The 27498-nt window shown below is 44.5% G+C and overlaps 2 protein-coding genes across 18 annotated transcripts in view; one reads left to right on the forward strand and one right to left on the reverse strand.

The window, feature by feature from the left end:
- Positions 1-5663, reverse strand: part of tango2 (transport and golgi organization 2 homolog (Drosophila)) — a 28129-nt gene extending 22466 nt beyond the window's left edge. For 2 of the 7 annotated variants that reach the window (XM_064353750.1, XM_064353744.1), the window contains exons 1-2: positions 4381-4529; positions 1083-1211 (exon numbers count right to left, since the gene is read on the reverse strand). In XM_064353750.1, coding sequence (XP_064209820.1) covers positions 1083-1138 — 56 coding nt within the window. In that variant the 5' untranslated portion in view covers positions 1139-1211; positions 4381-4529. Of the gene's footprint in view, positions 1-1082; positions 1212-3666; positions 3858-4060; positions 4134-4380; positions 4530-4964; positions 5096-5523 lie in introns of those variants that run through there. The other 5 variants (XM_064353749.1, XM_064353747.1, XM_064353746.1 and 2 more) reach the window with 5 other exon arrangements.
- Positions 5664-5813: 150 nt separating this feature from the next.
- Positions 5814-27498, forward strand: part of arvcfb (ARVCF delta catenin family member b) — a 206854-nt gene continuing 185169 nt past the window's right edge. For 9 of the 11 annotated variants that reach the window (XM_064353729.1, XM_064353735.1, XM_064353734.1 and 6 more), the window contains exon 1: positions 5814-5951. The gene's annotated coding sequence lies outside the window, so the exon portion shown is untranslated. The remainder of the gene's footprint in view (positions 5952-27498) is intronic. The other 2 variants (XM_064353730.1, XM_064353740.1) reach the window with 1 other exon arrangement.

Below are 27498 nucleotides of genomic sequence, written 5' to 3' on the forward strand. Positions count from 1 at the left end.
ATGTCACAGGAAAAACAAAACGGAAATAACCAGAGGAATTTGGATATTACCAGGCTGACGTGCCAGCACCTGGTGATAAGTTAATGACTGGTGCTGTCATTCAATCTACTCACGCTGCTTTTTCGATCTGGAGGAGGAAAAAAACGCAAAATGCGCTGGGATTTAAAACAGCAGACACTCGCGCCGCAGCGAGACTGAACGTAGGCCGCAGAACACCGGCGGTTTTCAGAAAAACCCCCACGTCCCGGCCCAGAACTCATTAAAGCCCAAACAATCCCCCCTCAGAAAGGCAGAGCTGGACCCCGTCCAGGCGATTAGTTTCCAGAATCGGCCGGATTATCACGGGCGGGAGCGCAAACTGCAGAGTCAGGCGCATCGACTTCTCCTCCTGAGGCCCCCCCTCGACCCGCCCCCCTGGACCCGCACGGGGCTCTGTGCCTGGGAGAGATCTCCATTCGGCTGTGGGAAAGGTTAGCATCGCGCGGCTCTCTCTCTCTCTCCCGCCTCCTGATCCGTGTGCAATGTCGAACGCCCGGCTCGCGCCGAGACGCAGAACGCGGCGGTTGAGAAGCGAGAGACGCGGTTCCTGTCGGACGACCGCGGCCCGCTCCGGTCCTGACCGTGGTTCTCCAGCACATCAGGCTGCTATTCACAAAGCGTCACAAGAGTAAGAGCACTGATCCAGGATCAGTTTGGGCTTTTTAAGTCATACTGGATCTGACTGGGATATTGCCACGGGAAGCCTGACCCTAGGCCGGCACTCTGACCTTAAGACGCTTTGCACAGAGGGGCAGACGTACGCAAGGCAGTGAGGTCATGTACAGCATGTGCACTGCTCCCAGACCACAAGGGGCCTTCACACGCTGCATGATGGATGCGGTCGTCCAGCAATGTGCCAGTCGCGTGCAGAAATGAGAACACGCGCATAAAATAAATTAGGCTACTTCACACCAGAACGTGTGAGAGGAAATGTTTTTGAGTGGAGTGGAGCGGATATTGCCTGTGTGTGAAGGGCAGGGGGTGTCCATGCTCCAGCCCCGATTAAAACCGGCGAGGGTGGCGGAGGAGGTGAAGGGTCTTACCTGTACGCATTTTTGGAGGCTGGGCGAGGGTCGAACTTGAAGAAGATGATGCACATGGGGGATCCTGGGGAGGGAACTCGCTCACACGGTAAAGGGTCACGGTCACTGCCTGGTCATACTGACAAAGGACTGAGAGAGGAGAGGGGGAGGGAGAGAGAGAGAGAGAGGAGGGATGACGAGTGGAAAGAAAGAGAGAGTGTGTGAAAGTAAGAGAGAAGAACGACAGCAAAAGAAGACAGTGAGAGAAAGAAGAGAGATGGGGAGATCATAGAGGGAAGAGAGAGGGAGAGGGAATGAAAGTATGAGAGGGAAATGACAGAAGTGACAGAAGATGGTGAGCAAAAAAAGAAAAGTGAAAGAGAAAGAGGCACGAGAGAGGGAGGGGAGGAGGAGAGAGAGAGAGATAAAGAGAGATGAATGTGAGCACTGCTGGCCTGTCCCCCCCCCCCCAATGACACATAGTAGCTGGGTGCTGTCCCCGGGACAACCCTGCACCTAGACGCACAGCCGTTCACGTCCTCCAGACTCACCGCCTTACAGGTGCTATTTTTACTTCCACGGCGGGGATTGGAGGGGGCGCACAGAGCGCCGAGCAGAGGAATAGCGACAAACCGTAAATTTGCCGCAGCCGGCTCGCCTCGGCCCGGCCCGACACCGACCAAATTAAAGTAATATATTCTGCAGGGCGCCGGCGCGGTTCGGTCCCGCTGAAATTCCCTCCATCAAATCCGGAATGGCTTCAGAGACATTAGAATCAATTTCCTCTACGTGTCGGCCCCAACGCTTCGCCTTGTAAATTTTTTATATCAAATTAAATAAGTGATATTGAAGTGACACGAGGCTCTCGAGCCTCAACCCTACGATGAAATACGGCTTTAATGTACAGTACATACAGTTGCAAGACGCTGTAGATATTAAAAATGAAAAAAAAAAAAAAACTATTCACAATTGAAAAATAGAAACCTCTTCAAGCAGAATTGCAAAACAAGACAGGGAGCAGACAGGGCACTGAACGCTTCAGTTCAGGTGCAGTAGGAAAATAAATAAAGCTACTGGCAAAGTCACTTTCACAAATCACTCATTCAGTACCGAAAGACTTAGGTTTTATACCAGCAGTCTCAAGGAATCATTATCATCAAAACAGAATGTACTGCATTAGCCTGCACAACAAGCATTTCTTCCATTAATGGTGGGGTCAAGGTGTTAAAATCTGTGCCTTTGAAGGGTAACACAAATACTACAAAGACTTCAAAAGTACAGACAGGCTATTTCTGCTTTGATTAAGGACCACGATTAAAATGTACTTCACCACAGACTCCTTCAACCATTACTTGGAAGGTGCCACAGTTATCACAAATGCTAACAAGGGTTAGCATTGAGTAGAATATATATATAAACAACAACTAGAGGTACAACGTTGCTGCTCAAGCCACTTTTGAGTTACTTGCCGTGAACATGTGTCAAACACACGAGACCAGCTCAAGGAAGTAGCAGTGTGCTGGGGAAACTGCGTGAGAAGAAAGCCATCGCGGCCACCCAACACTGGAGCACCACTTGGGACAAATAAATAGTTGTCCGAACTGCACTCTCCCTGTGATAACATCACAGAGAAATCCACTCGGCCTCCTTTATCGAAAGCTTAAAAGTGGAAAAGCTTCTTGACTCTGCAGTGCACCACTTGAAAGGCCCGTTTTCGTTCATTCCATCTCAACCCAACCCAACCCAACCCCAAACCACAAGGACAAGCACATGCCATGCTTCCAGACTCACCTCTTAATATAAAAAAAAAACTGAACTGAGAGTCAACAAAGAATTCCTGGTGTAGCTTTCAACTTTTAAATTACTGCAATTTACTTTTTCAAAAAAGGGATATTACACCAAATCCTAAAAATTAGGGACTTGGAGGCCCAGGAATATTTTGCCCCATATGACAGGCAGGTAGACAGCTACAAAGAATAAGCCATGTATTGTTACAATTTACATAAATGCATAGAATGCACATAAATACTCATGCATTAATTGCACAAGCAAAACATGTATTACACAAGCAGTCCCTATGGATCAAGAGAGAAGGCAAAAAGAAGCTTTGTGCTTTTAAATTCTACATTTCTGTAGAATTCTACATCAAAAACAGCCAAGCAATTCAATCGAGCTGCGTTGCATTCACCAGACAATAGGCTTCTGGAAAGTTTAATGCTGTGCAAAATGAGTTTTTATCATCTCTTTCCCTCTGAGGTCAGGGGGGTGAAAAAAACTATTGTCCGACTAAGCCATTTAATCAGGAAACTTCCCTAATAACAAAGGTGGTAGAGGCCAGAAAACAAAAACAAAACTGTTTTAAAATATTGGTGCATCTGACCATCATCATAACTGGGATATTGCCGAACCACTTAAGAACTGTGGACGATATCTAGCCAAGCCTCCCGATCTCAGCCAAGTAAGTTAACGGTAGCTGCCAAGCGAAGTCTTTGCAAACAAACCGATGCCAGCTTCTCACAAAAGATTTCCTGACTTTCTCTGTATTCATGAACAGCCATTTTCCATCGAATGAGTTCAATTAAGTTTGCTCAAATGTTTAGCTTACAGCATAATAAAATAACTTAACCAGCACTTCAGTTTACCAGCTTGGTAGACAAGTGAGCGTGTACCGGTTACTGACAGGTTGGCTTTAAAATAAAATGACTGGGCAATCTTTAGACAGGTTTCTTAAAGTAAATTCGTCGTGATGGACCCAGCACACAAAATTAATCAGCCTGGCAGGTGGAGCTGAATAATGACAGCCAACCACGTTAAAATGATAAACTAACTATTAACTAGGTTAATGAACCAATTTACTTACCAAACGTTATTTATTTATTTTAAACTAATGCTGGTTAGCCATTGTATTTTATCTAGATCAAGAACACAATCATATGAAAGCAAACTAGCGACTGTTTTTTTGTGGGCCACTAAATAAGGCAGATTAGCAAGCCAAGTACCCCAGTTTGCTTGTTGAGTTTCACGATGCGCTGACAACGTTCCTGTCCTTCATAGCTATGACAGCTGAATCATCTAATAACCAAATACAAAAAATATAGTCTACTTTGGTACTGAAGGAGCCGCTTCTTACTGTATCGTCAGCTAACATAATACAGCTAACTGTATATCTTAGCTAGGCTACCGTAGACTACGTGGTATATTTACACAATGACAACACTCAATCGGTTTGTGAATTGATCAGATCTGTACATGCTTTAGGCATTTGTTTAAATTAACTGTTGCGTTAGTATACATTTATATTTGTACTAATGTTACTCACGAGTCCAACTGCTGCTAATAACCAATGCATTGGGTTAGCTACAGCTCATAAGCTATGTAAGTAACCTTGTTTTGCCGACTCTCCAGCAACGCGTACTACGATTGGCTGCCACTGAGTATGGGGTAACTTTCTCCTGTCACTGCCACCAATTTAGTGTCTCGTTACTAGGATTTCATAATACGATTCATTTATATAGACCACGCTGTGCATCAAACAGGATTATAAGCAAAACAAGCGTCAGAGTTGTTTTTCAATAAAATAAAATAAAAACATTAATGCACAGATTAACATTAATTTAAACGCTAACTCGAGGTGACAAAATTATAAAACAGCAAATAACAGCCAAACAAACCTCCACACTACATCCGTATTAGAGTACACTACTCAAGTGATCATTCAGACGGTAGACTATATCTAAAAACTGTTTTTTTTCATTATTTTTGCAACAAAAATGGCAAAGAATATGGGGATGAGGTCCGAAACGTTATTAGGAAACTTCTCCAGATGTGGTAGATTTAAAATGATTATAGCAAACGTTACATTGCCATTTTCATACCATAGACTGTATAAAAATAGTTTCATACCTTTGCTGTAATTGCGGATTTGACTGCGTCTGCGACGATCAAGACTGACAACCTCTAAACCAATGGTGTTATGATAATTTTATAATCTCTGTGGTTGGCATCTTGAACTACCCAATCACATATTCAAAAAGTGGATTTGTTCCTCGAAGGCATCGGGATAAGGCGGGATTTACCTCACAGCTGCTGTTACGATTTTTTTCTTGTTTGTTGTGTTGGTTGTAACGTTGACCGAAGAAAGGGGGAGTGTGTGGTACCGCTACGGTAGTAAATTACCATTGGCGATTTACATTGGAACAGAAAATTTACGGCGAAGATTTCGTTTTCATTACTCCATCTGTTTCAGATTAAGACAATTCGTATCCGTGTTAGAAATAATTTGTAAAGTCGAGATTCGGCAGTTTTAGTAGCCTTAACAGTTGCAAGCGAAAGTACGGGAAAACACCTGATACTGCTTACTATGAATAGTTGCTTGCTTGCAGCCAAGTCAACTAAATATAATCTTCAACTTGCTAAATTAAAGCAAACATACTCGGAAAAGAAAGAAGAAGGAACTAATTACCTAAACGCGATCCATTTGCATTGTATCCTGTTGCTTTCATGAAGCATTCAAAATTTTCAGTCGTTATTTTTGAATGATTTTTGGGAGAAAATACATGGAGAATCATTTGATGCATTGCAAAAAACCTAATTAGGCTTCCAGTCTGTGATTTGTACAGATAGCTAGCTGTAGCTAGCGCCCGAGTATTTCAATCCAGTTTAACCCTATCGGATTACACTGTTTTGCTTTGTAGCAGAGACGCTGTGTTGTTTTTAAGTCACGAAACGTTCGTTCATATATTGTGAAGATCATCTCTTCGCTTCAAAGGAACCCATCATTCTGCTGGTGAATCTAGAGGACAGAGGAACCATCTGGTGATTCCATTCAAGTTTTCACTCTGCTCCCTGCGCGCGCGTGCTGTCCTTAACTCCAACCGAAGGGGAAGAAAGGTAGGGATTAAATAAATATTTGATGATTACATTGTGCATAAAATAATGTCAACGATGTGAGAAACATCGAATGTATGCGCGTACGTGAACGCTCTGCCTCACGTGTATCCGAAAATCCGTTGTTTTGTTTATTTATTTATTTTATTTGCAGCAAGCTAGCTAGCTAACTGGCTACATAGAGCTGCTTTGTGTGGATGCTTTGCGATTGTCATGGAGATGGAAGATTGTGGTGTGCCAGTGAGATATGCTGGGCTATTGCGGATTCGCAGTGCACTGAATGCGATTTCAGTGGCAAACTGCGTTTTACACGGGTTGTCTGTTTGATGTGCACGGTGACAAATTTGTGTGCGCGTTAAATATAAAATGTAATTAATTCCCGACTGCTGTTAAAGTTGTATCTTGGTGCTTAAACAACAATTAGTCAGCCTGCGATTCGGTTATATAGCAATCAGGAGAACAGTACAGCCTCACAGGAATTCTGCTTGATGCTCTTCAATTTTAGAGCTTGCCAAATGGAATTTGGCTAACATTGCAGTTTTGTCCCTGCTGCAGTGTAGATGCGCTCAGTGGGCTAATAATCTGGTCTTGTTTTAAGGTAAAATAGCGTATTGGGGCCATGTTCGCATAACTGGCTGGAAAGCTACTCTGCCATGTCTTTGGCAACGTGCAAACGGAAACTCGTTTGGAATGAAGTGTCACTGGGGAAATGCGGCCAGTGACAAGTCAACTTTGTCAGTCGCATTCTTTTTCTTAGCGCCAGCACTCGTAGCGATTTATGGAAATATTTATTTTGTGTTCTTTGTTATTGCAAACAATGGGTAGCCATAAACAACCGGGCTGCTAGGGAAATTAACTATTGCGGGTGCCATTTCATTATTATTTTTAAATAGAGATGGATTATTATCGTGATAATTCTTGTTTTTCGGTGAAACAGCACGACAGTAGGACCCTGGGATTTTCATATATCGTGTAGTACAACCACTGCAACTGCACACGTCGAGGTGTAGTCACGGTGACGGACACGTTAATGAAAAACTATCAAATAAATTATATTCGTTAGAATGGCATGCCGATATGAGAGTCTACATAACTCGTGTAAGACATGTACATAAAAATGCAAAAGAAACATTGAGCTGCACTGAAACGCTGCTATGTTTATTTTTTTATTTTTTTAATCTCCAATGAGAAAGTATACACTGATTGACTGGGCATACCTTAAAAGCCTTAAAAATACCTTAAGAGTGTGTTTGCCATGTAAAATTACTTGCCATACCATCTGCTATCTCACACTGTGTGTTTTCTTTGGAGATATCAATATAATTTCCACCGTGTCCAGAATGAGATTGTAACTGTCATGGTCGGCATGCTTGATTACATACACTTTTATCGTTCACGTGTCGTTTGAACCTCAGATACACTTGAATTTAGTGGTACTATGAAAATCTTAAGTGAGATAATTTACATGCTTATTATTACTTACACCATGGAAGCATTCGGGGTTAAATTCAGACGGCATGACTGCCGCATGAAAAATAGGCCTTCCAGAAGGTCAATATAGACATGCATTTACAGTTGTGAATGAATAAAAATAGCTCAGTCACAAGGTCAAGATCCGGGTAGTGGTTGCTTTTTAACTTCCTAGGGATGGCAGTTGCTCGCAACCTTACGCTTCTTCATTTGCCAAGATGCAGTTGGAGAGTAGATTTGTACTGTGCATTGAAATGTAATTTTCGTAGCCAAATGCAAAGAAATTGGTTTTGTTTTCCGATTAAGTATGTGTGTCATGTCTTGTGCCGAGGTCACAGCTCAAGATGCTGGACAGAAAAAGCAATGGTGTGAGATATGGAGACTATTAAAGAGCAAATGTCAACAATGGAATTCACTTCATGAATAATTTGTGCTTATTTAGTTACAGGTACATATTTTTAATCTAAATAATTTCTTATAAGGATTTTATTACAAGTTTTTCCCCCATTTGCAATTCCCATTCGCATCTGTAAGCATACTCTCGGTCAGTTTGTGTGGGCGGAGACTGGAATGGCCGCGCGTTTCCGCCGTTCACCTGTTGAGCTGCGCAGCCGTAGTAGCATCAGAATTCCGCGTCTCATGTCTCATTCAATACAGTAGAACGTTATTGTCCAGTTGTCTTTGGCTTCACATGGTATGACAGGAAAACAAAAACGAGACAAGTATAAACACTGGGAAGGACGAAAATAAACAAAAATAATTCCCAATGTGCACATTTTTTATTAGTTTACTTATTTGGTAGGGGCAGTGGGCAGCCACTTGACTGTCCCAGAATTAGCTGTCAAGCTAAATTTCATCTGTTGTCCAAAAATGTTTGTTAACATCTGTTGTTAACAAAAATATAACAAATTGTTAACATGGCCATTGATATAACTTCACCACATGTTGAAGAGTTACGATACATCCTTAAATTTGAGTTTCAAATTTTGCATAAGGTTTCTTGTTGCCATCCTGCACACAAGTAGACTTCTTGAATAAAAAATGAAGTTAACTGCCTGACCCTTTTATTTTACTGGTCTCTTTGTTGATTTAACTTCTCAAAAGGAGCATAACCATTGCCTGAATAAAGCTGGCGGACTAGTAATATGTATACATGGGAAAGCAGCCAGCATTAGACAGTTGAGTTATGAAGCCATTATGTAGGCTATATAAATATATATATATGTGTGTGTGTGATTGTATAATGCCACTGCATTCTCATAAAGACTCCAGGTTCTCACCTGCCTATTATTTATGTGCACAAATGGATGTAGACATCATTTCCTTTCGTAATAACAGAACCACTGAGGTCAGTATTGGCTCAAGGTGGGTGAAGACTATGAGGTGTCTTCGGTTGGTACATTCCATCTTCGTTTTGTTGTGCTCTACCGCTTAGCATCGGCGTAGGTGCTTAAGCCAGCCCAGTCAGCCCTGCGTCGGAGGTGGAACGCGCGTGCCAGCTTCGATACGAGAGCACCCCGTCACGGGCCGCGAATGAATCAGTCGAATTAGGCTGTACCTGGATCGATCCTCGCGCACGGGCGGCAGCATTTCTTTAATAATTTCAGCTGATGGTTTTTTTTTGCAGCAGGTGAAATGGAGCTGACATTGTGCAGAGGAGAGCTGCAGTTGGTGCAGTTGGCGCAGCTGGAGCAGTGGATGCCAAGGACAGGAATGTGTGTAACTGGAGGGACTACCGGGCTGGTGGGGGTTCAGTTTGTTTAAACTCCTTGGGGCTTGGGGTTAAGAGGAAGTGGGCAGTAAAATAAAAAGGTATGCCGTCACAGGACCTTAATTTAATTATCTTTGTGTGCATTGTGGCAGCACAGTCAGCTATTCACATGTTTTGAGAAGAGCATTTGTGAAGTACATAGCCAACAGGAAGATATCTGGAAAAAGATGATCTTCTTTCAAAAATGACACTGATCTGGCTCATTATGCATGAACCACAGCACCGAACGTAGCCCTTGGCTTAAATTCCAGAAGGGAAACTCATTGCCTTTTCTTAATTTGAGAAATTAAGTGAGTTACAAAGTGTTCCAGGGATAAAGAGCTCTTTTAGAGCGAAAAGTTCGCTTCTCAGACGGAGTCTTGATGCCCTGGGAATTCCGAGGCATTGTTTGTTCCGAAATAGAAATATGAGCATTGCTTCAGTGGGAAACATTAATGATTAATGTGTCCTCCAACAATAAAACTGAAATGGGTGGTTCGATCAATATACATTTTTGAAATGGCTTATGAAAATATATTGTGTCTCCTGAAACCACTGCTGTAACAATGTGTTAACTGTAAGCTAAAAGATTTTAGATTGTTCCTTTAGAAAGGCTGCAGTTGAAGATGTCATACTAATATTTCTTTCTCAAGAGAGTTTGAGTGTACGAAAAAAACAAAAACATTTCTAGTACTAAAATATGTGGCACATGAATTTCTGCATCTTCCCTGAAGTGTTGGTTGACCCATTTAACAATATGGCTGTGAGTGCCTTTGGCCTAAAGAAACAATTTTTTTTGTGCCAAATTGTTGTGGGAGTTGGCTTTTTGGGAACCAGTGTGATGTCTTAGGGATGTCGACTGTTGTGCCTTGACCATACTGACTCTCATTGACTCGCATCCTTTGCCTTTCAGGCAGTCGGATAACGGTCTGGAACCTGGGCTTGATCCTAAGGCCTGTTTAGCCGTTAGCTGTGTTTTCTCCTGTGTGGGAAAATAACAGTGGGATGTTATCCTTTCAGCCGTGACCCACAAGAGTCAGATTTTAACGTGTTAATGAGCTGCGTTAATTACGCGAGTCATTCCAACGCCTTGCGTTAAGCGTGCCTCGCCATCCGTTCTTCATAGAACTCCAAGGGACTTCTCTCTCGTGCGAGGCAGAAAAACAAAACAAGCAACAGCAAATGTGTGCAAGGGAAATGAGCTTTTCCCCCAAGGCTCTCGTGGCACAGTCCTTATTTGTTGGCTGTTGAACCATTTCTTAATAATAGGGAAGAATAAAAAAAAAAAAGCCAATTTAAATGCCGACTGCAATACAAAATAAGTTTCGGGCCGACCCCAAGATTCAGCCTTGGATTTATTGGGTAAGCTTTCGGGAAAGCCATTATAGCCAAGTATATTCCCTTTTGGAGCGGTTTGGATTTGGTCAAATAATTAGCTGCATTTACAGACTTCACAGTCCAGAATCTTACATCTTCTCACTACTGCAGACGGCGGGCTTGGCGATGGCTGTATTTAGTTTGTTGTGTGAAACGGTGTACACTGTTTCACTGTAGCCATAGAAGAGCTGAAATAAATGTAAAAGTATCTGGAAAAAGGACATGTATGCATTTTGCACAGTTCATACAAAGTACTCTGTTCACCTTTAAAGAAATGTGTTTTATTCCTAAGTGTGGAATCTTGTTTGAACACTGGAGTAACTAAGACATGTCTCTGGTTTTTTTTTTTTTGGATAAACGAACACTTGGTGTTTGTGATTCTGTGTAAAAAGAAGAATATTTGTAATTAATTTTTAAAAAAAAGAGACTGGACAGATTGTGGGAAAGTGGAACTTGTTGCAGATGGAGCTGAAAGTGCAGGAGGTGCCATAGCAGCAGATCAAACCCCGTACCGCACTTGGATTAAACTCCCATCCACACGGGGATCAAACCCCAAACCGCACAGGGAGATCAAACCCCCAACCGCATGGGTGGTAATGCCCCCCCCCCCCCAAACTGTACAGGGATCAAACCTGCAATTGCTCAAGGATCAAACCCCAGCTGTACGCGGGAATTCGATATGTGGCTTGAGAGTTGGCTGCCCCATGGATCTCGCCTGCCTTGATTGGTTTTCCCCTTCTGATGAGGTCACGCTCCAGAGCCAGTGTAATCGCAGGCTTCAGTCAGTGGATTTTTCTATTAAAACAGGAGGCAGGGTTATCGTCCTAAACTGGGGGAAAGGATTTTCCAAAGAAAGGCTGACATTAACTTTATTATTTTGTTGCTGGATGGCTGACTCTTGTGGACTCTCTAAATTTGTTTAACATTTCTTGCAGCTATAATCAGGCATATTATCTGGCTCATTAAAAGATACCATGAGTCACTATCTGGGGGACTTGACAATTTAGATTCTTTGAGGCATGAAAAGATTAAAATGTTTAAATAACATAGAAAAATGTAACAATGGCCTTAAATTAAAAATGGCAAAATATATTAACTATGCCCTTACGATCTTTCAGTAGCTACGTGTCAAAGCCCATTGAAAAAACAGTAAAAGTACTTTTGCATTTTTGTGTATGGATCACTGAATATTGCTTCATGTTACATGTAATGTTTAAATTCAGGGCAGAGGCGCTGTTGCATATTGGAGCAGCGCACCATAGGAGCGCAGACTGAAATGGTGCATTAACCAGGTGGTCAGCTGGAATTGGCAGAATTGAAAACACGGTTTGTGGTGGATGTTATCCACATGACAGGAAGAGTTCAGAATGGCTGCTGATAAACTGTGTGATATGTGGACTGCTGTTCACATGTTGTTGTTGTTGTTCTTCTTCTTCCTCTTCCTCTTCTTCTTCTTCTTCTTCTTCCTCTTCTTCCTCTTCTTCTTCTTTTTCTTCTTCTTCCTCTTCTTGCTATTCTTCTTCTTCTTCTTCCTCTTCCTCTTCCTCTTCCTCTTCTTCTTCTTCTTCTTCTTTTTCTTCTTCTTCCTCTTCTTGCTATTCTTCTTCTTCTTCCTCTTCCTCTTCTTGCTCTTCTTCTTCCTCTTCCTCTTCCTCTTCTTGCTATTCTTCTTCTTGCTCTTCTTCTTCATAGTAATAACAATGATAATAATGATGAGGATGATGATGATGATGATTATTATACTGGGTGCTGTAGGTATGAAAAGTGCTACTGTGGGATTTGGCTGTGCTTTCTTGTTCATGTCAGGAATCGTGCTGAACCAACTTTTTTTCTTTTATTTTGTGGGGGGGGGGGGTGTTCTTCAGTTGTTAAAGGGAACCTCCACTGGGGAAAAAAAAAAGTATTCACACTCAGCCGAATGCCTTCATTTCCAACAGATCAATGACCGTTAACACCACATCCCTGGATCTGGAGAACAGTCAATGCCTCTTTAAAAAGGGAGCCACTGCAGAGAGCCTGCAATCCCAGAGTGCACTGCTCCATTGTGCTCGCAAATGAACGCCTCAGCATTTTTACAAACGCAGAGAAAGAAAGTAAAACATTTTGAATGGGGGAGCCAAATTAGAGGGATTCTTGTATTATCAGTCTCCGCATTTTGAGCTTGTGGTTTTACTATCGGTTCCCTTTAAGGAACTGGCTTTGTAACTCTTGAACAAGGTGCTTAACCTGAATTACTTCTGTAAATTTCAAGCTGTAGAAATGGATTGTGTGCACAAAAAAAGAAAGAAAAAGAAAGCTGTTTAAATCACTTCGGATAAAAGCACCTGCTATGTCTAAGAGCAGAAGATGCATAAAAAAGTGGGGGAATTAACACATGGCTTGGCAGACTTGACTATAACAAACCTTTTAATTTTCTCTTTTTCTACTCGTAATTTGCCTAGATCGCTTCATTCTTTATTAGTTTATTTGTTGGGGACAAGTGCAATTTAAAACTCAACACTATCAGCCGTAGCTGATGCATGGTACGTGCGCTTGTAGCCGAAGCTAATTTCCTGCACCTGCTCTATATTGGCCATGGATAGTTTATCCTGAGAACAGGAATGAATGGGGAAGGGGGGGTGGGGGGACTGGACTTTCAACAGGGGGTCCATGGAACCCTGGGGGGTTTTTGGAGGTACTGTAGGGGGTCCCTGTATATACTTGATATGCCAGGACTTTATGTAGATTTGAGGAAATATTTGAGGAAAAGGTTGAAAACCCCTGATTTAAAACAAGAAAAAGTAAGCATATAGTATAGTACACTTTCTGTGCATATGAGCACATTAATTTTATAGCGTTTATGCACAATTATAAACATTAATGTCCATTTGTAATGTAATACTGGGACTTCTTTTCTCGAGCACAGTGGTCTCAGGTTTCATGTCCAGATTAAACGGTTCCAACTGAAAATTAAATGCGGTTTAAATAAATGATTTTAATGTAAACACGCACAACCTCTGGAGCCATGTTCAGGCTGCTTTGGAGTTACTTGAATTATATATTCTTGCTTTGAACCACAAACAAATGCCCGAATACCTGCCGTTATGAAGCCCACTGGTCATCAGAAACTTCTTAAAATGTGAATCTTAAAATGTCCGTCATGGCTATACAAAAACTGTCTGGGCCGATCCTAGACAGACAATAATACTGAAATAATACCACAAAAAAAAAAAAAAAAACTCCAGCAAGTGAACTATCCCTTTGACAAATGGGTTTTAATACGATCCGTGACAGCAGCAGTGAGCCTGGGCCCAGAGATGCAGGAGTGCCCGTTTGGCGGGGGGGGGGGCAGGGGAGTGAATGGTTCTTTATGGGGCGGCCACCTGCGGGGGCAGCGGTGGTTATCCCTGGCACGGCGTCGCCTCTGCGTGGGCGCGAAAAACCCCTCCGCCAGCCTTTTCCGCTGCCCTCGCTGGCATATCGCTGCTGGCACCTGTGCTAAATCAAACCCGCCCCCCCCTTGCCCCCACCGCAAAGGAAATGACTCGTCTTTGTCTGGACCTTAGGAAAACATAGCACCGCGGCGGCTGTGCGGCTATAGATTATTTCTGTCTGTCTGTCTGTCTGTGTGTCTGTCTGGTTAAATATAGAAACCGGGGGGAAACGTCGCCTGGCTCCTGCCTGAGCCGCGCTCGCAACCTGGAAACGCAGTTGGCGAGATAACAGCGTGTTTATTATTCGAACGGGGTGCGCTGATGGTTAGCGCCTCCTCGTTGATTTGCATTCCCATTTCAGCGTTTAGCACAGAGGCTCTTACCCGGAGCGATGTACTCGGATTACATTTTCACACGCTATCCATTTACACAGCTGGGTATTTTTCAGGCTAAGTACCTTGATCAAAGGTGCAAGGGGGGGGGGGAGCCCCAGCTGGGAATCGAACCTGCAACCTTTGAGTTATAAAGTCAGTCCAGCTGCTTTAATCCCTGTCTTCTGTGTTCTCTTTACTTATTAGCACCCATGACACTGTTCGCCTGGATCAAATACACCCAGGACATTATTGGAGTTTTAAAGCAATACGGAAATAAAATTTATGCAAAAATACTCAGTGTATATTATCTTTATCTCAATTCCAAACAATATAAACAATATATATGGTCAGTGGTTGCCATTTACCTACGCTAGATCACATTTATCACATTTAATAATGAAAGGGTCATTCATTTTTTGTGAAGATGTGATTTATATAAAACATCCTCTATAATGAAGGCATGGGGGCATAAATCATGTTTATATGTTAAGGCGGTGAGGACAAGTAAATATTTGACGCTCGTGCATCTCTTGCTGGCCGAATCAATGCAGAGTGTAACTGATGAATTCGTAAAATGCCTCCTGCTGCTGCCTGTGAAGCAGGCATGAGAGAGTGAGTGTGAGAGAGTGAGAGAGAGAGTGAGTGTGAGAGAGAGAGTGTGAGAGAGAGTGTGAGAGAGATTGAGTGTGAGTGAGAGTGGATGAAGAGAGAGTGTTAAAGAGATAGAGAGGATGAGTGAGTGAGAGCTGGCAGGAGAGTGAGTGAGAGAGATAGAGAGAGGATGAGAAAGTGAGAGAGAGAAAGACTGAGTGAGAGAACTGTGCTCAGTGCCAGAGATGATACTATTATCAGTGGGGGGTGGAGGCGGGGGGAGATATCCTTGTCGTCGTGTTTATTATTCAAATCTACCACGCTGCACAACTGAATAGCCTTGAACGCAAAATGTCTCTTGGATTTATGTACTTCAGTCTCAACCCTGCATTGCAGGTTGATAGTTCCTCCCCTGCTTGTTTTTAAAAAAAAAAAATTTTATTATATTTTTATTATTCTTCAGAAGGTATGATGAATGTCATGTCCTCAAACGCCAGGGCTACGTGCCGCGTTCCAGTGTTTTTCCACAGCCTCTTCGACGGGATTTTGCGGGATTACTTTACCCCCGTCAGCAGCCTGGTTTTGAGCCGCAGCGCCCTCTCGGCTGCGCGGCGTTATCGACTGGAGGTTAATCCGCTCCCTTCCCAATTCTATTTATTTAATTATTATTATTTTTTTTTTTTTAATTCCCAAGTGCAAATGAAGGACGCTGAGCGTAAGTGAGAGTAATTAAAGACACTTAAATCCCCTGCGCGTACCCAGAGAATAGGGTGCAAGTGTAGGTAGTTTCTGTTTGATCTGGTCCCGCGAAGCCCTCCCTGAGAGTGCGAGCCAGTCGTTATCTTAGCTCCGCCTCTCCGCCTCTTCCGTGCCCCTCGTAAAGCGCCGGTTAATGCGCGTTTTATTCGGCTGTAACCCTAACCCTAACCGCCAACGCCTGTGAACCGCAGTCCCACTTTCGGTCTTTTGTGAGGGGTTGAAATTCCTCACCCCCGCCCCCACCCCGCCCCCAGTTTAAATGCTCCTAATTTAATTGGGTGCCAACAGTTTTTTTTTCTTTTTCTTTTAGGAGCACTTCTTTAACTCTTTAAAGCTCAGGGACTCGGACGTCTCTCTTGTGAAACATCCTGGATCTCAACTTACCTTCTCCATTCCTCACTGGGTCGTTTACTCTGGGCAGCTACCGCCCTTATGGTGTTTTTCTTTTTTTAAGTTGTATTATTTGGGCCATATGCCCATTATGTACATGACCCAAAAATGAAAAATTAGCATTTTTAAACTGAGATTTGAATTCTAGATTTAACAGAAGAAAATCCACATTGTTTCCTTTTGCTTTGGATGGACGGTGCTTTGTGGTTTCCTCATACCGTATAATTTTTGGGTGTCTGTCCAATCCAACAGCTCTTGGTATTTTGGTTTGGTTGGCCTTTGATACGATCCAAATTATGTTTTTTTTTTCATCCTCCCTTCTGCTGATTTCTACTCCCTACTTGTCACTGAAAATCATGAATAGTCTTCGAACCCTGGTATGAAATGGCAAGTTTAATGTATTCAGGAGTTTTTGGACCCAGAAATGTATTCGCTTGGTCGTCTCCTGGTCTGAATGAGCAAAATGTTCTCAAAACGCAAATACCTAGGCTATATCCTGTAGTTAGCATTAGCAACGGAAGACAGTAATAATACAAATGGCCCTGCTACTCATTATCAGAAGCTAGCAGTTCAGCGTGCTGTTACCTACTCAGCCATCTGTACACCATCAATTAAAAAGCGCCGCGTCGATGCATTTTACATTGATATTTCTTTTTTTTTTTTTGTTAGGTTGAGAGCTTACATGGAACATCCTGTGTCGCTTGCCGTGCTCCAGAGAGTGCAGCTGTTCTTGCCTGAAGTGTGTCATTGAATTAGGCTGCTCTGTATGTATAGTGTGCGCGCCACTGTGCTCTGATACAGTTTATAGGGCCAAATGTTTTTTTTCTACCCACCTCTTTGCTGTCACAGTTGGAGGGGAATGGAGGGTGTGGTGGGGGGGGGTATAAATTTCATCTGTTCACCTTGCTGTTCTCAGGAATTATTCATTTGCTGTATATACCTGCTTAGCGCACACCTTTACGCTGACTGACGCAGCTGTGGCTCGACCGGTCTGCTCATTCTGCGACTTATTTACCAAAGCGATTTGGGTAAAAAACTCCTCCCTGCTCTCCGATGCTACTCACTCAGCCGTCGCCAATTGAAGCCTTCCGTTTAACTGGAGTGCTCTTCCAATGTGAAATCTAAAAAAAAAAAACAAATTGTTGCCCATGACTCTCTTCTCATGGGGTATTCCCCTAGGACTCCTTCTGTTGAGTCATGGATCATTTCGTGTGGCAGTTAATTGATAAAAATGACGTCTCGCTCCCATTTTGTTTTGCATTTGTCTCCCTCCTCTGGCTTATTTATAGATCCTGTCCAATCAGCATTTGGGGGAAAAAAAGAAGTTGTATGAAACGCGAAGGGAAACAAGTTGCCATGCTGTTCGGCTTATTTTATTCAGTCGAACGGGGCCGCAGTGTCCTGTCTGCTCCGCGCCCTAGATGAGGGAACGCCCCCCTCTGTGCGTCGGAGGCGTCCGATTTGGAAACGATGCCCGAGCAGAGCTGTGCCGGCTCTCCGGCGGGGGAACGCGCGCGGGGGGGATTAGGCCTGCTGGTCCCCGCCCTGGTGTGGCGATGTTCTGGGACTAGAGCCGCTTAATTGTAATCGCCTGGCCAGCTTACCCGGGCGGGGCACGGGGGTGTGTGGCGAAGTCGGCCTCCAACGCGGCGGTAATGCCGCGTAGAACCACAAGCACAGCTGCCCTGACGGGGCCGCTACCTTTGGGCAGCCCTACGCCTGGCCCGCCTACCGCAGGCTGAAACAGAGATAGACACAGAGGAGGCCTGCACTGTTTACATGCAGATAAAAAAAAAAAGTCTGATTTATTGAACAGATGTTTCACCCATCAGGGCTTATTAAGTGCCAGTGCACGTAACGAGAGGCAACAGGCCATTTAACCCTTCAAGATGTGACATTACAAACATCTGATTAGAATGGTCTTTACTGAACATTCTAATGCTGATGTGCCTAGTAATTATATACAACATCCATACAAACCACCTCCTTAGTGACAACAAAATTTAAAAAATGTAAACAAACACGGGGAACAAAGAAAAATCGCAGGTTGCCCTCTCCTGTAGTGCTAGCCTCTGCCACAGCGAAAGTGTGGGGATGCAGAAGCTGGGAGAGAGAAAAAATGGTGGATGATTTTTATTATCCACAGAGATAACATACTCAGATATTTATGTATTTATGCTATCTCCTCCTTGTCCGCAGAGATATTTGCAAGTCTTTTCTCTACTGCTGTGAAGGATTTGATGCGATTCTGTCTGTCCATAGTCATTTGTGTGGTTATTGATTGGACGCGAGCTGAAATCCAGCAACTCCAGGAGCAGACTGTATCTAGGGCATCTGCAGCAGTGAAAATCACTTCCGTGTACAGCTCAATTTCATTATTTACTCTAACTAATGCTTGTGTAACTTATGAGCTACCCGGAGGGACTTCTGTGAAATGGAGAATTACTTTTTATTTAATTTATTTTTTTGTCCATTCTTGTCTAACCTTGAATATATGATCATAAATGTTGCACATCGGTTTCGAATATAACCTTGAATGTGCGGCTCCAGTGCGTCGCTCATCTTTTATTTATCGTGATTATGAACTCTCCGTTTGTGCATGTCCGTGCGCGCGCGTTTTCCCTCCACGTAACAAACGCACCGGTTTGTTTTAGTTTTTTAATTTCTTTTTTACTTTAGTTCTCGGGCGCAGTCAGCGCCGCCGCCGTGGGGAAAAAAAGCCCCTCTTAATGAACTTCACCGCCACCTCTCAGACTGCGGTCTTGGGGCCCAACAGGCTCAAGGCTTGATCTCAGTTCATCGTGGGAAACAAAAAACCGACATAACAATCTGAAGTAAAACGCACCATAAACATCCCAAGGCTCTACCGTGTAATCCGCAGACGCGACCGAAACGAAAAGGCAGTCAAGCTTTGCCTGCATGTTATTATTATTTTTTGTCTTTTCGGTTGTTCCATTTAAACAAGTGCAATTACCTCCAGACCAATTTTTTTTCTCAATTTCTAATTATTGCCGGGCGATTTTTTTTTACGACACACTCTATTGTCAGGAATGAAATTGGTTTCACAAAACATTTTTAATAAGGAGTACACAGGAAGCTCTTGACTGCGGCGATACAGTCTCGTTTTGTCATCGACGCCGCTGTACCAAATTTGCTAGGGATTAACAGAGCTGTGTTTTGAATACATTTCAATAGCGTGCTCTCCAAATCGAGCTAAAACAAAAACGAAGTTTTAGCATAAAAACTGCTTTCTTTTCATCTAGTCATGAATATTAGAGAAGATGGCGGGGGTGTAGCTTATCTGAGAGGTTTGCTGGACCATTTTTTAGAGTGCTTTGGAAGAACCCAAACTGCAAATTAAGCACTTTTCAGCGTCTCCCTCAGGTGAACTCTTACAGAAAGTGATATTTTATTTTAGTGTTGCACCGCCTAGCACGTGTGTGCCACTAGCCTACTTATGAAATCAAATTAATAAAAACTGCGTCACATTTCATTTTTATGTCCGCAGAGGATTATAGTACGTAGCATGTTGCAGTGCAGAATATTAATTGCATACTTGGATTTCAGATTTTAATTACAAAGGTAGAATGAGAGCGCAGAAGGTTAGCCTCGGCTGAGACGCAATGCAGTTCACCCGCGGATTGAACTGGTAAGGGTGATGTTTTTCTCGTCCTTGTGTTTTATCGCTGTGCATTCTCCGTGTGTTTTTTGAGCATCGGCTGTACGCCCCCCCCCCCATCCACCCCCCCGCCCCTTATGGGGAAATTTCAGCCACCTCTTCATATCTGCAAGGACAGCGCAGGTATCTGCAACACGGCTTTGCGTATGTATTTATTTATTTATTTATTTATTGTTTGCTTTGTGTTTTGTTCCGGTTGGAGATTAAAGCCCCCCCCCCGCTGTGCTAACACAAAGCGGTTATTCCTTCCGGCGTGTTTGGGGCTGCAGTGCTTACAGCTTTATCCAGCTCACAGCGTTCAGGGTTTTGGATTTTTTTGGATGAGGTTTGGGCCCACTCTCCTGGTATGTCAGTGTTGGTTTATTTATTTATTTTAGTTTTTGGATTGAAAGCAACATCTTAAATGCCCTCATACCCCCCCCCCCCTCCCTCTCCCATAGTGGGGGGGGGGGGTTTAAGGGGGGTGTTGGGGTATCAGACAGCTGATTTCTGCGGAGGTCAGACAGGAACAGTCGATAAAAGGGGCCGTGAAGCGGAGCAGAGAGGAGCCCTTTCCTCCTCTCCTCAGAGCGCTGGCGGGGAGAGAAAGGGAGGCTCTGTCGGAACGTGAATGCGGCAGGAGGGAAAGGTTGGCAGCGTTCTCTCCTTCGTTCCTTCCTTTATTTATTTATTTGTTTTTTGTCAATGTGCGGCTTTGTGGCGCGGGCTCTTCGGCGGTGGCTGAGGATCGGGAAGGGGGGTGGTGGGGGTTGGGGGGAGGGGGGTGCTTAAATGGGGGGGGGGTTCGGGGTGGAGTGCAGGGCCCTTTTTTTGGCAGCTGCTGCCCGGAGACTCGCGGAGGCCGCCTCTGGTTTTGCCGCGCCGTGTTCCGCGGGCCGTGGGCCGTGGCGGTGCGTTTATACCGCCGGGTTAAAGCTGGATTTGGGAAAGAAAGGGGCCGTGTGTCCGGGTTTGATAAACCAAACACCCCCCCACCCTTCCCCTTCCCCTTTTTTTGTTTCAGTACCTCGAGAACACATACGGCTCCAGTATGTCGGTGGTTAGGACTCCCTTCGGCCTCTGACTTTGCCTACGCCACACGGCTAAAGAGCGCAGGTCTCGTTCGCTTTCTACCCAGAACCGCCTCATCGGCTGGCGTTCCCTCTCACAGTCTGGACTGGGCTGGAGCTGACTGGGCTGGCACGATTTTTTGAGGGCCCCTGTCAGTCAGGGCCCCTTGGAATCCTCCTAACTACCTCACCCCCATACAGCACCGGTGCTCCAAGCATTCCCTGGGCCTACCCTGAGAATTAGCTGCGGTTAGCGGCGGCTAGCCGACCCTCATTGAATGTCCCCGTCCTACTCGTGCCGTAGCGACGGTGCTGCACTTTAGCGATCGGATTGATTTTGGCCGCCGCAGAGTTATGCAGTGTAGTGTGGAGAGCGGCAAGTTCAGTTCTGCTGCAGTGAGCCTGTCAGCCTGCCATCGGGAAACCAGATCTGTCACTCCCGTAACCGTGGCGATGAAGGGGTGGCTGTGGGGGGGGGGGAGGGGGGCACATTGCCACATGTATATTCTGCTGGCCTGGAACATGTCCACACCCCGCACTAGTTGTAATTCTGAACAGCGTTCGCAACGGCGTTGGTGTCCAGTGGTTTTGGTTAGGAGGTGCATTTTTTCCCCCGGCTCGTGTATGTATGTGAAAGAATGAGGCAGACCGAGTAACTGCCTCGTCTTTGCAGTTTGGAGCCCGCTGACTGTCTGGGCTCGAAGGCACTTAATGAGGATCGCCTTGTGTTGTGTATAAACTGTAGTCTAGATGAGGACAAAAAAAAATGAAAAGGAAATGGTGCTCCTGGCTGCAGGCAGGCGCTGGTGTTCTTAACCCCTTGTTGAGTTGGGTTTTTGGAATGTTTTTTTTTTTTTAATTGGAAGTCAGCGTTCTAGAGCTTTGTGGATTTCAGTTACCAGTAGCGATTGTTACATCAGCATTAGAATGTTCAGCTAAGAACATTCTTATCCCATATTTGTGATCTCACACCCTAAGTAGTTTTTTTTTTTTTGGGGGTGAAGCTCTCCATTATACACCAAATGATATTTTATGCACTGAGACACACGCGTGATCGCATGCACTCGCATGCAACAACAACAAGCACTGTGTTCATTGTGTGTTTGTGTGAGGTGGGGTGTAGGGGGGGTGATACCAAAACTGTTTTTGCATTTCATACTGATTTGGATTTCGCTTTGCCTATGCTACACTTCTGGGAATGCGTGTGACAGGCTGCTACTACGTCTGAAACCTGAAGTGCCGCAGCAGCTGACACACATTAGAGACGGTGTGAAAACCTGAGCAATGTGCTTCGGTAAGCAGGAAACCACCAGCAGGTCTGTCAGTTATCAGCGGAAAGCCACGTATGAATCATCAACTTTTGTATCCTTCTCTCTCTGTTCTCTCTCTCTCTTTTTTTTAAATATTTGGTAAACCGCAAGCCTTGTTCTGAAGTAATTTCCACACCAGGGATTAATATCATCCATATAACATTCTGTGCATGTGCGGGTCTGTGTACAGCAATTAAATATCATCACAAGCAACGGAGAAAGCCATTTTATTACACCGAACCCCACTTTGCTGCTCTGAAGTGGGCATTATTATTATTATTTATTGCCATTTATTTGGCTATCGCTGTTATTACTGCTTGAGCACATTTCATTGTGAACGACATTTACTGTGTGCTACTTGGAATTCTTTTGTCCAGTTTTTTATTTATGTACGTTTTAACATCTTGTTTGCGTTCAGTAGAATAGAAGTTACTCTGTTCTGTCAATAGAAGTTATTCCGTTCTATTCTTTTTCTGTCCCGTTCCGTTGTAATGTGCTGCATCGACTAGCTGCGGAATCTGCCATCTGGCTGATGTAGGCCCATCGTTCTGCGAGATCAATCTCAATTTAGAGGAAGACAATCAATATTGTCTTTTTTTCCCCTACATAACAGCGGTGTGATTTTATATCTTGTCACGGCACGCTCGGTCCTGATTTATCCGCAGCTTAGTGGCTTTGAATACGCTTTGCGGTTATGCTAAACGGCTCCGCGTATTGTGCATTTCATTGAGTTTGTCCACCGGAATGCACGGGATTAACAGGACAGAGAAGTGGTATGCCAATAACCTCCCCTCAGTCTTGTCGCTGCAGGGACACTTTTATATTGCTTTCTTCAGGAGAATTGCGATTATTGATGGGCTGGCGTCCTCGCCGCTGAACGCACGCATTGCCGTAAGCTCCACCACAGGTCTATGTATTCATAACTTGTAATTCAGTTTGGTAGATTTCGTCATTTAAAATGTAAGACCGCGCATATTTCTGTGCTTAAAAAATGCCTGTGCGGATTTTACTCAAGCCATCTTTAGGGACAAATTTGCTGAGCTCCCCACCCAATTTCATTCTCGCATTGAAATGCAAACAGTTGTATGTGAAGCCCTTCGTTTTCTTTTCCACGATAATTTGAATAAACTGGTGGTAGGCCCACTGAAAATAATGGCTTTAATATTCTACTCATTGTCTAATTTCTGCTGTGAAAGAACACCTCTGTTAAGTGTTGCACATTTTTAAAATGTTTTATTATGCCAAGTACAGCTTCAGTATCGGAGCCAAAATTATACGTTGTTAAGGCTCTGTTGGCGCAAGGGATCATACACTCGTGAATCCGAAATGGGCAAAAAAATGCAAAAATGCTCAATTGCATTTTGATTGTCGCATTTAAAATGCGGCATTAGATTTTATGAGGCCTGTTACCTGCTGTGACTTTACTGTGGTTTTGAGCCAAAGCTTCTCGTCCAAGAGCTTTCGGGTCGTCAGGGGATTTATTCTGGGAAATGTAGTCCATCTTGTAGTCCATGTGACGGTAATTGCTGGCCACACTGGATGCAGGGTGAGCTCAGAACGGCTGCCAGAAAGGCCCGTCCCTCATGGAAATGAGACAGACTGGAAAAACACTGTAAAATATATTACTAAGATATTGCAACACTTCTCAATATATAACAAATATAATTTTCTAAATAACACTTCTATTTTCCCATATATAGCCTATATATATGTGTGTGTGTGTGTGTGTACTGTGAGCTTTGTACTCTATAAATTCATATTCGTAATCAGTTCACACGTGGTTACTGTGCAATTTGGTTTCGCCATGTAGAAATTACATTACTTTTTGTACATAGCCCCCTCCCCCCCCCATTTACTCCAATCTTAATCTCTGTCAGTGCACTCTGTACAGGTAGCTCTGCTGAGGGTGGAGTTAACCTGTGCAGGAGTCTCTGCTGTGGATGAAGTTAACCTGTGCAGGTAGCTCTACTGTGGATGGAATTAGGTAATACACGTAGGCACCGTGGGTCCCAGTTTGTAATCCCTTCTGGGGCGCAGGGTGTCCTGGTTTTGGGCTGTGGGGGGGCGCACAGCGACCCGCTGCCTGTCCCTGGCTGGCTTCCTCCGGCCGTATCGGAGCCAGGAGTGGCCCATTGTGGCTCCATCTCAGCCTACCTCAGCACACACACACACACACACACACACAGCGCTATCGATCCGCTGCTGTGCTAATCTTCACATTCACTGCCTCTCTATCTAAATGAACCATTTGTCTCCCGAAGATTAAGCCACTCAAGGAGAAGAAACCTGCGCCTGTTTTCTTTTTTTTTATTCCCCTCAATAGTTTGTTTGTGTGGTGAGGAGGTGGAGGAGGAGGAGGTGGTGGTGCTGGAGGAGGAGGAGGAGGAGGAGGAAGAGGAAGGTTGGTGGGCGGGCGTGAAAACGCCTACACTCAGCAGACAGAGAGAGAGAGAGAGAGAGAGAGGGATAGAGAAAGTGAGAGAAAGCAGGGAGAATTATAGAATGAGAAAGTGAGGGAATGTGAGGGATGGAGAGTGAGAGGGATAAAGAGGCAGAGAAAGGGAGAAAAATAAGAATGAGAGAGACCCAGATGAAGGGCATGATCAAGAGTTAGAGATAGAAAAGCAGAGAGAGAGAGAGAGAGGGAGAAGGAGAGATGGCAAACCAGCAGAATTAGAGAGAGATGGATGGAAAGAGGGTGGGGCAAGGCTGTGGGGTGGTAGGGGTGGGGATGGCATTGATTTCATCATTTGGGGTATGTAAGTGAGTGGGTGGAGGACAAGGGCGTATATGTATGGAATCTGAAGGTCCACCATTACGGTTCATTCCTGCTAAAACGCGACCTTGACCCTTGACCCCTGACCCCTGTGGCGTTTCGACGTGTTGACTCTGACCCGAGCCCTTTTCCGTGTCAAAGCCCGGGGCAGAAAGCAGGGCGCTCCTGCCACTGTGTTTTTTTTTTTGGTTTTTTTTTTAACACAGGCGTCAGACCCTGCCTGTTCAGTAGGCCAGCTCTGTGAGCACAGTGTGTGAGTGTGACATATGTGGCCTCCTGGTTCTCCATGTCAGTGCAGCTGCTGTTTTCGTTTCGGGAATGACACACGGAAAGTGACGCGTGTCACAGGAGGGGTTTTTATGTAAAGGGGTGCTCTGTCGGTCGATGCGGAATGATCCGGAATGATCCGATTGCAGCCGGCCCCTTTCTGCCCACCAACACGGAGCACGTTGTGCTACGTTAACGACTCATTGTGTTTGAGTTATTTCTGGTTTTTATGGATTGTTTTTTTTGTCTTGAGAAACAGAAGAGTGGCAGCCTAAGGTTTGTGTGCACTATTCTGCCCCCCTGACACCTCGGTGAATAATGTAATGAGCTCATTAAGGGTCGCTGTGTAGGGTCATCACCATCGATGAACGCTGTTACAGAAACCGCATTCCCGTGTGTCGCATTCCCCCCACCCACACCCCCCCGAACCCCCCCCACTGGCGTTTTACCTCCTACTCAGTGAGCCTGAGGTGAGGAATGTCTGTCTTTTCCACTTTGCCCTGGTGTGGGGGGGCGGGGGGTTACACCAAAACCTCTACACCGCCCCCACATAGGCTACGACCCCCCCCTGCTCCCCCCCTGTGCCCCTTTGGTGCACCTCCGCTTTAAACAGTCCGAAAAATCGTGATCGGCTTTCTCCGCTCGTTGCTCAAACATGCAGCCGCCATCTAAAATTGGGGTGTGGAGGGGGAGGGGGGCTGGGATGTTTTCTCATTGTCGTTCAGCTTGTTTTACCCTGAATTGTGCGTGTGTGTGCGCGCAAAAGTGCATGTGTGTGTGTGAAAGTGCATGTTTTCGTACACTTCCTGTTTGAGGTTGCGTTCGTGATAGGTCGTCTCATATCTCAGCGATTTTGATTTGATGCTGCGTTTCAGCGGCGGCAGGAGAAGGCTTTAACGCTATCGTTGATGTGACGGGCGGACGGATTTACGAAGCTATCGGTGGAAACCTCGTTTAAGAAACAAACGTCTCGTTTTCTGTTCACTTATTGAAATTCCACTTTTTTTTTTTAATAACACCAGATCAGACCTTCGCTTTCTGCAGTGTCGTAAGACACCAGAGGCGGACCATTAAAAGGGGTGGGTAAGGGGGGGGGGCAGGGGGGTGCAAAGCTGATGTTTAATGACTTTTGGAACAGGCCTTCTTATTCTTTTGGGAAATGAAAAAAACGACAAAAACATTTACCTCATTCTTTTAAACATCCTGCGATTGTGTCGAACCTTGAGCTTCTATTCTGAGGCTCGAGAGGGGCTTTGTTCTGTGAGTCGTTACCTTCGCTGATAAAGTCAGAGTTGAATGTCTTTTCCAGACCTCCCCCTTCCATTATGGCAGAGCACTCGTGTATTCAATATCACCGCGAAGGCTGATAAAGAGTCCTCTCCTGCGTCTGACAGGTGCTCTGCAATTTCTCGGCCCGGTATTGCAATAATTATTTTTCACCAAAGGTGAATCATTCAGTGTGGGGGGGAAAAAAAAAAGAAAAGAAAAAGAAAAAAAGTAGCCTAGATGAGGGAAATGATCGATGCATTGTCTCTCTTTTTCTTCACACAATCTGAAACCAGAGCCTCCATTTTTGTGCTTTTTATTTCTGTGAAATCCAACACAAAGGGCAGAATGGATTGAAGGGGAGACTGTGTCTTTTGTACACACACACACACACACACACACACGCACTTGTTTGACCTTGGGCTACTGGATTCATTCGACAGTCTCCCTCCTTCCGTCCTGTTTACGCTCTTCCATATGTGGTTCTCCCACTCGAATCCCACTGCAAATACCCCTCAGTCCTCCCCTCAGTTATTGAACCTCGGCAGATGGTTTCTTATCCCGCCCGTTAATGTGCGGTAAGAGAATCAGAAAATTACTACGCTCCCTGGCAAGTGAAGCGACCCCAATTACCTCACTCTGTAACCGCGGCGACAAGACAGGCGGCGGGAAAGGAAAAAAAAAAGAAAAAGAAAAATAACTTCCAGGTTTTTTGTATCGAGCCGACAGCTGGCTTCAAAACAAATTAAGCGCTCAGACGACGTTAGAGCGTTTTTATTGTTTCTGTCAGTTTTTACATGGGAGGTGAGGGTGGTCTGGAGACTGCGGCTGTCTTTTTCACGTTGACCCTTGTGACCTCAAGTGAGCGATGCGGCGGCCATCTTGGGAAGGGCTGTTTCAATCCCTTGGCAGCGGGTAGAGTCTGTTTCAAGGAGATCTTTGGTGCAAGACGTAAAATGATGTACACCTGCGCAAGTTTCAATACAATGGAATCATCATTGTTTGAATTTCTTGCCCTCTTTCACCCTGGTGATGTTACATTATTTCCTTCTAATTGAGGTTGGAAATCTATGTTCTGC

Source organism: Anguilla rostrata, chromosome 10, assembly GCF_018555375.3.
Source record: "Anguilla rostrata isolate EN2019 chromosome 10, ASM1855537v3, whole genome shotgun sequence".
Classification (NCBI taxonomy): Eukaryota; Metazoa; Chordata; class Actinopteri; order Anguilliformes; family Anguillidae; genus Anguilla; species Anguilla rostrata.